At 39.1% G+C, this 9,250-nt stretch overlaps 1 protein-coding gene across 1 annotated transcript; it reads right to left on the bottom strand.

Annotated features, from left to right (window-relative positions):
• Window positions 1-380: 380 nt before the first annotated feature.
• LOC100435723 (olfactory receptor 1A2) lies at window positions 381-1,309 on the bottom strand. Its single transcript, XM_009251121.3, is given in 2 exon segments — window positions 381-709; window positions 712-1,309. Coding segments are annotated over 2 exon segments (927 nt in total).
• Window positions 1,310-9,250: the final 7,941 nt, after the last annotated feature.

The following is a 9,250-nucleotide window of genomic DNA, read 5'->3' as shown; positions in this document are numbered from 1 at the left end:
TAGTAATTTGTAGCCTTCAAAGCATGAGCCCATTTTGATATACCCAAGCTGTGTCAGAGAGTCCAGCAGATATTATTTTTCCTAATGTGTAGATGTGCAAGCTGAGACTCAGACTTTTTCAGCTTTACTCTGCTAGTAAATTTCTGCTAGCTGGGACATGAACCTGATATTCCTGGACTGCCACTCTCCCAAAAAAGAGCAGGAATTTGTCCAAAGTGATAATTTCAATAAAATATCACATCTGTTACAAGATTTCTGGTAGAGGAATTTCTGGCTCAAAAGAACAAAAGGAGCTTCTTGAAGGGCAATGACATTGGAGCTGGATTTCCAAGTGTATCCCACTTGGTCATTACAGTATCCAGTGTGTAATCTCACAGCGGCTATGAGGAGATTCTCTTGCTGAAGAGTTTCTGCAGGGCCGCCTTCATATCCCGATTTCTCAGACTATAGATGAAAGGATTTAATGCTGGGGTCACTGCCACATACATCACAGTTATCACTGTATCTTTTGGGCTGTAACGGGTCAGCGGGCGGAAATACATGCCCATCGTTGTACCATAATATAAAAAAACAACTGTGAGGTGGGAGCCACAGGTGCAGAAGGCTTTGAATAGGCTCTTGGTAGATGGAACTTGGAAGACTGTGGAAAAGACCTGAACATAGGAGACAATGATGCATAGTAATGGCAAAGAGAAAACGCCGACCCCAGGTACATCATCTTCACATTAAAGTGGTTGTCAGAACAGGACAACTTCAGCAAAGGCATAATGTCACAGTAGAAATTGGCCACTTCCTGGTTGCCACAGAAGGACAAACTAGCTGTGAGCAGAGTGTGGGGGAGGGCACTGGCGTTTCCAATCACCCAAAACCCAGCAATAAGCAGGACACAAGACCGTGGACTCATAATTGTTGTGTAATGAAGTGGGCGGCTGATGACCACAGCTCGATCATATACCGTTGCAGCCAAGGTATAGCTGTCTGCATTGGCCAAGGCTATCACGAAATACATCTGCGTTAGGCATCCCCCAAAGGAGATGGACTTGCTGCCCAAGAGATGGTTGGCCAGCATCTTAGGGATAGTTACAGATGAGAAGATGATGTCAACCAAGGAGAGGTTAGCAAGGAAAAAATACATGGGGTTGTGAAGACGAATGTCAGCATGGATGGCCAAGATGATGAGCAGATTTCCAGTCAGTGTGATGGGGTAAATGCACAGAAAAATCACAAAGAAGACATTATTCTGTTCTTGCTGACTCGTAAGTCCCAGGAGAATAAAATCCAGGTTAGAGGATTGATTTTCTTTCTTCATGGTTTGTTCAGGATGAAAGGGGAGAGGAACCCAGAATTATTAGCGCAGTTAGTGTGTGTTATAGTCTTCCTCATCTACCACTTAAACATTTTTAATTATTTTACAAATTCACCCGCTGTCAAACTTATCCACCACTTTTGACTAGCTATGGCTATACCTGGTTTTTACATTCATAAATATAGGCAGCACTTTTGAGTAAAATCTCTGTTGGTCAATGGGACGAACTCTCATTCACCTCCTGGACACTCATGTCTAAGAAGTTAGTGATCTGTGAAGTAAAGATGGTTATCCTTCCAAATTTAGCACCACCACCTTAATATCTATAATCACATAACAAAAACATAATTTCATGTTTCATGTCTTAGATTTTTTTTTACTGTGTAGAGAAACAATACGTGAAAATACAGTTATTCATCCACTTATTTGACATACAAGACATACCATATGTTCTCAAGGACCGTATAATTTAATAGGAAAGCCAGACTCACACAATAATTTTATTACACATCGTAAGGATAGCCTCTTGGAGTCTTGGTGAGAAAACAAACAAAAAATACTCCAGTGCAAAGGATGTGTCATAGTAGGAGTGCAGTGAACAATTTAAAGTTGTTCTGCCAACCAGTCTTGGGGTGAGCCGAGAGCCCAGGAAGTCAGAGGTGTCTACACTGCCATCAGATTCTAAAACAGAAAGACAACTGGCATTAGGTGCTAGGAAAACAAGCTCAGTGAACTTACTCCACAGGTGTTCGATTTTCAAAGCAGATATTCCCTATCTTTTTGACAGCTTTTCTCTCTTTTCAAAGCCCATAACTATACATAATCACAGTGCTTTTTCCATTGGCCTTTGTCTTGGTTCATTTTGTGTTGCTATAACAGAATACTTGAGACTGGGTAATTTATAAGAAAAGAGGTTGAATTGTCTCATGGATCTGTAGGCTGGGACATTCAAGAGCGTGGCCCTGGCTTCTGGCAAGGGCTTTCATGCTGCATCATAACCTGTCAGAGAAGGTCAACAGGGAAGTGGACACAGGGAAAGAGAGAAAACCCGAGAAGTATACTGGTTTTGTCACAACCCACTCTTGTAGGAACATTCCCTTAAGACTAATCCAGTCTTGAGAGAATGAGAACACACTTACTACCTTGAGAACAGCACCAGACCACTCATGAGGGATCCACCCCCATGACTCAAACGCTTCCCACTAGGCTTTACCTCCCAACACCTCCCACACTGGGGATCACATTTCAACATGAGTTTTGGTGAGGACAAACTCAATCCATAGCAGTCTTCCCTTCCTCGTCTTCCTTATTTCTTTTTGTAGTCATCCAAGTCCACAGTGGATTCAACTATTCTTTAGTAAACTGTCATGTCTGTATCTGTGGTCTCAATTTCTTTTTCCCATATTTCCATATTCAGTCATCCTGCTAATATGTCTGACCAAACCCCACACTCTGCACTTAAAACCTAAGTAGTTTGCAAGATGTTTTTTTTTTTTTTTCCGAAACAGAGTCTCACTCTGTTTCCCAGGCTGGAATGCAGTGGCGAGATCTCAGCTCACTGCAAGCTCTGCCTCCCAGGTTCACGCCATTCTCCTGCCTCAGCCTCCCGAGTAGCTGGGACTATAGGCACCCGCCACCATGCCCGGCTAATTTTTTGTATTTTTAGTAGAGACAGGGTTTCACGTATTAGCCAGGATGGTCTTGATCTCCTCACCTTGTGATCTGCCCGCCTTGGCCTCCCAAAGTGCTGGGATTACAGGTGCAAGATGTTTTTGAAGAGGAAAATCATAACTTCTTTATGTTTATGTCTTCCAAATTGATTTTTGTAAAATATCATTCATTTTGTGCACCAATTAATTTGCACTCAATTATTGAGTTGAACCCAGGTTTATTTCATGGTTCCCCACATGTGGGATTCTCACAGAAACACTCATCCAGTTTATCTTCTACCTGTACATCTGACCTTGTTGAATCTTCATTTGAAAATATACCTAATGCTAAATGACGAGTTAATGGGTGCAGCATACCAACATGGCACATGTATACATATGTAATAAACCTGCACGTTGTGCACATGCACCCTAAAACTTAAAGTATAATAATAATAAAATTTAAAAAAAAACCTTTACCTAATGAATTTAACAAAAAGAAAAAATTGTTATGTAACTCAACTTTTCTCTTTACTTACCTAAGCTAAATTACCCTTTACTAATTTAGCTTAGACCATCATCATTTTCAACTTAAATATTGTAGTAGTCCCTTAACTGATTCACTACAGTTCCCTCTTCTTTGATCCATCTTGCATTTTGAGATCATACTAATTGTTGTAGAGACTACAAGCTGCTCACCTAAATCTGCGTTGCTGTCTTCCTCTTGGACACTCTTAGACTACCTTTCCCAGCCTCCCTTTCAATGAGGTGTGGTAAGGTAACTTCATTTTACCAACTGAGTTCTACTCATTGAGCTCCTCCATACCCTTTTTCTCCTTGTCCCAACTGGATGCAAATGGTGAAGAGGCTGAATGTGACGACGGAGTTGCATGGTGAAATGAGCCTATGTCCCTAGCTCTCCATATGCAGCAGAGCCACTCATGACCAAGAGGGCCCACTATGACCATTAGAGAAAAATAAATTCTTATTTGTTTAAACAAGTACTTTTATTTTTTTAAAACACTTTTTTTTTTTTTTTTTTTTTTGGAGATGGAGTCTTGCTCTGTCACCAGGCTGGAGTGCAGTGGTGCGATCTTGGCTCACTGCAACCTCCACCTCCCAGGTTCAAGTGGTTCTCTTGCCTCAGCCTCCCGAGTAGCTGAGACTACAGACCTCTGCCACCACACCCGTCTAATTTTTGTATTTTTAGTGGAGACAGGGTTTCATCATATTGGCCAGGGTGGTCTCAAACTCCTGACTTTGTGATCCACCTGCCTCGGCCTCCCAAAGTGCTGAGATTACAGGTATAGCCACTATGCCCAGCCTAAACATTTTCTGATGTATTTGTTACTGTAGCCCAATATATCCTAAGTAACTTAATTTTTTTCTTAAAACATTTTGCTCAATAGTTAATCCAATCTATAATTAATTCAATCATCAATTCCTGGTGTCTCATATAGTATACATGTGAAGTACATGCTAAGCCCTGGGTATGCAGGTCTAATTATCTTATCCCCAAACATGATGTGTTCTTTCATCTTTGCACCTAAAGTCACTTGGCTTTCTGTCTTGAAATGCCCTTTCTCATCTTCACACAGAATCATAATACCTCAGGTTTCAAAGGATTCAGTAATTTTGGAGGGCTCAAAGACATTATTAGCTCCTATGATATGGAAGTGTAAGATTTCAGACAGAGGAGAACTCTGGGCAACATGGCATAGCAAACTCATGTTGACAGGTCCTGTTTCTATTAAAACATAAACATTCTAGATAAATTATAATTTTTTGTTAAATGTAGCTAAGCCCAAGAGAAAATTCAGGGCAGGGGTTTTAGGCTGTAACTGATGCTGTGGTGGTCCTTTGGAGTTTTGAACCAGGAATCTGGCTCTCAGGGATGGAGTCTGTGCTATTATTTCCCTTTTCGTACAGGAGATGCAGTCACAGGTCTGCAGAAGCAGGAAGCTTAACTTGAGTCGTCTGCTTAAAATACTTAAAATACTGTCCTATATTTGAAAGGATCATTGTAAGAAAATTTTGCCCCATGAGAATTGGAAAGGAAATAGAGAAAATTCATAGAAAATGTGGTTGTCTACAAATAAAATCAAAGAGAATCAATAGATACACTAAGAGATTTCAGAAAGCTTGTTAGATATAAATCATTTAAAATAATCAATGCTGTTTTTGTATTTAGGTAAAAATAACTTAGAAAATATAATTTGAAAAAGATCCCCATTCAGAAAGCAACATAAATTTTAGGGAATCTAGGATGATTCTAACCAAAAAAGCCAAGACTGTTACCAAATATTACAAACCTTTACTTAAGGAGGAAAAAAAGAATATCTAAAAACGTGCAGATGAAAGCCACTGGTGATAGAAAAACTCAATGTGGTAAAAATGTCAATTCTTCCCCAGTTAATCTATAAATTTGGTGCAATCTAATCAACATACCACAGGTTTATTTTAAACATGGAACTTACCAAACTATCCTAAAATTGACGTAGACAAATAAAGAGCCAAGAAGTCTATGTCCATTTGAGGAAAAGCAGGAGAAAAAAATTACTTTTTCAGGTATTAAAATGAATTACTATGGTCTCAGAAATAAGTTCTAGTATTTGATAGTACAGTAGGGAAATTAGAGTTAACAATAATGTATTATTTCAAAATAGCTAGACGAGAAGAATATGATGTTCCCAACACAAAGAAATGCGAAATGTTTGAGACGATGGATATCTCAGTTACCCCAATTAGAGCATTACACATGGTACACAGGTATCAAAATATCACATGTACCCCCCAAATATATACGACTGTTATATATCAATTAAAAAATGGGAACGAGTTAAAAATGCAAAAAAAAAGTGTACATATTCCTTAAAAAATGAATTACTGTGGTAGTTGAAGCATTTGAGTAGTTCTGGTGCAGGGACTGAAAAATTAAATCTATGTAACAGACTGGAGAGCTCAGAACAGACCAAGCATTGCACCAAGCAATTTATTAGACATTGGTATATGACATGAGTTGGTTTATAATACTGTAGGCAGAGAAAGGATGGACTGACTTTAGCTAAGAGTGCTGGAACAATGGGATACCCATTTATTTTAAAAATGTAGAAAAATAATTCCCAAGGGATTAATTGTAAGAGCAAAGCTTCCAAATTTTAGAAGAAAATAGAGAAAATATATTTGTGATATAATTTATTTCTTAAACCACATAAAACATGAAAGAGAATATTGTTAAATCTGACTACATTAAAAATTGAAAACATTTGGTTAAAAAATACCATAAGGAAGGGGAAAGATGAGCCATGAACTGAAAGAGGTATTTGCTGAACACATAATCAATAAAGAAATCATATTCAGAATATGTAGGAGTCCTATACACTAATAAGAATAATTTTGTAAATTTTTGTAGAGACAGGGTCTCGCTATGTTCCCCAAGCTGATCTTGAACTCCTGGCCTCAAGTGATCCTCCCATCCCAGCCTCTCAAAGAGCTAGGACTACAGGTATGAGCCACCATGCCTGACCTCATTTTATAAAAAACAATGTGACTGAAGAAAGAAGTTACTGAAAGATATATACTATATCACATAATATGTGTAAATCTTAATGGATAAAATAATACATGTGTATGTAGTCAAAGTATAAATCCTGACTGGGAGCGTACTACCAACTCTAGAATTGCAGTTATGTCTGGAGGTAAAGGGGAAAAAATTAGATTTTGGATGGAAAAAAAGGGAGTCTCAAAAGTATTTGTAGTATTTATTTATCTAAAAAACTTGCAGTAATTAAGACCACATTCTTATATTTGTTAAATCTATATAATAAATTTTTGTTATATTATTCTCTGTTTTTCTGATGTTTTAATCATAGTATTATAATAAACATTTAATAATTTAAGGTAAAGATTTCACATATTTGATAATAATTGGATCCAAAATGTGTCCATGGCACTGGGAAAAGGTTGAGAATAAATGGGGAGAAAAAAATATATTTACATGCTCAGCCAGGCTTATTAGTAGAGAAATTTGCTTACTGGCCCCAAAATTATGTTTAGAAAATGCAAACGATGGTGTCTGTCTCTTTAAAACAATTCCTTGTTTCCTCATCACCTAACGGATGAGGTCTCAGTGCCTTATTGTGCCTTACAGTCCTGGAAGAGGGGTCTTGATTCAGACCCCAGGAGTGGATTCTTGGATCTCACACAGGACGGAATTCAAGATGAATCGCAGAGTGCAGTCAGAAGTGGTAGTCTCTCTAGAAAGCTACTCTCTTAGAGGGTAGGGCGCCCTCAGAAACTAAGCAGAGGAATGCACTGACTTTATGACCATTTGTTTTTATATAGGGGTCTTGTTTATGTCAAGACTAAACTAAGCTGTAACAATGTGCGGACTGGCTGATGGTGTGACAAAATTTATTATTGTATTGATTTAAAGAAAACTATTCTTGATATTCTGCTGTGTGAGTACATCGAAGCATAATTTTCTTTTTTTCACCACTCACGTTTATTAAAATTAAAACTTCCTCATATATTGAGCAAAAGTGTGGGTGTATTCTCATACATTGTGATGAGGGTATAATTAGAGATTCAGAGGACATTCTTTTTAGCATCCATTTTCAAAAATGTACATGCCCTACAATGCAAAAAGTCTTAAATATATATTGTACAGAACACTAAAAACCGTTCTGAGACATATATAGAGTAATATGGTTTGGCTTACAATTTTCTTGAAAGCATGTCTTGTTATAGGTATTGGGACAGCTGAACTTTTTGCTGTTGTAGGAGTGTGTCCTTACAGGTATCTTTAGGCTGTTTTCTCACCTATAAACGTCTTATGACCGTGGGTTGTGACTGGCAAGGAATGTGCCTTGTTAGTTTCAAGATGGAGCTGTACTTAAAATGGCATTACTCTGTCTCTCCCAGGCTCCTGCTTCCCTGCATTATCATTAAGAAAAACTCAAGGACAAATTGTTCAGTAATGAGGGTAATTTTAGATAGAAATATGTTATATATCTTTTTTTTTTTTTTTTTTTTTTTTGAGACGGAGTCTCACTCTGTCACCCAGACTGGAGTGCAGTGGCATGATCTCAGCTCACTGCAACCTCCGCCTCCCGGGTTCAAGCGATTCTTCTGCCTCAGCCTCCCAAGTAGCTGAGACTACAGGCGCCTGCCATCACGCCCGGCTAATTTTTTGTATTTTTAGTAGAGACGGGGTTTCACTGTGTTAGCCAGGATGGTCTTGATCTCTTGACCTCATGATCCACCCGCCTCGGCCTCCCAAAGTGCTGGGATTACAGGCATGAGCCACCATGTCTGGCCAGAAATGTGTTATGTATCTTTATCAGGAGCCGAGGGTACAGGGAAGGGATTAGGAAGAATTCAGTCAGGAAAAGAAATTTGGGGTTAAATTATGAAGGGTTTTGACTAACACAAGGAATCTGTACTTTCTTCATTAGGTCTCTTTGGTTTAATGTAAACATAGGTATTGGGCCCATACATTAGATGCCTGATCAATAGGGCAACATTTTGGAGGACAATCTGGTGCAAGGACAAGCAGAAGCCAATAAAATAAAAATTAAAGAATGTAAGAGAAATAGCACCAGAAAAGGAGAAGAGGTTGATTTAATTAATCACTGTGGGATCTAAAGCAACCCAACACCAGAGGAAAGTTTACTGAGTGCATGGGCTTGATGACAGACATCTGCAGGGCTGGATGTTAATGACAGAGCAGGAGCACCCTCATCTCGGTCAAACTCCACCACTTTAAGTTTCAGCTCTCTTTCTAGCCTCATGCATTTCAAAGAAATCACTTCTCTTCTAACAAGCAGCAGCCAGAAAGAGCAGACAGTGAAACACAGATAAGACAGCTTGGGCACAGAGGGAGGTGGGGGGAAAGTCTCTTGGGTAACTGCCAAACTTCACCCTCATACAATGGGCCCCAGTAAAACAATGGGCCTTAATAAGCCCATTCCTTCCCCTTCAGGTGCACTAAGACAGGGAAGCTAAAAGCAGACTCCGCAGGTATCCCTGCAGCTGCAGGAAGACGTATGGGAACAGGCACACAACTCTCCCTCCCAGGTAAGCACAACAAAGAGACACAGAAGCAGTCCAAGCCTCTGATAAACTCTCCTGCCCTGAATCCTTAAAATTTCTTAGTCTGTAAGAGAGAGTGCCTCTAACCTAACTCAGCCAGAAGCCCCTCTCTGGTTTATTTTCCAAAATAAACCTGTCTGACTGTAGAGCCGCTTTTTGTGTTTCTTTCCTCTTTCTTTAATTCTTACAGTTAGAGTGTCAT

The sequence above is a fragment of the Pongo abelii genome, chromosome 19, assembly GCF_028885655.2.
Source record: "Pongo abelii isolate AG06213 chromosome 19, NHGRI_mPonAbe1-v2.0_pri, whole genome shotgun sequence".
In the NCBI taxonomy this organism is placed as follows: Eukaryota; Metazoa; Chordata; class Mammalia; order Primates; family Hominidae; genus Pongo; species Pongo abelii.
The sequence above is the reverse complement of the archived record's forward strand: the minus strand, read 5'-3'. Positions and strand labels throughout refer to the sequence as shown.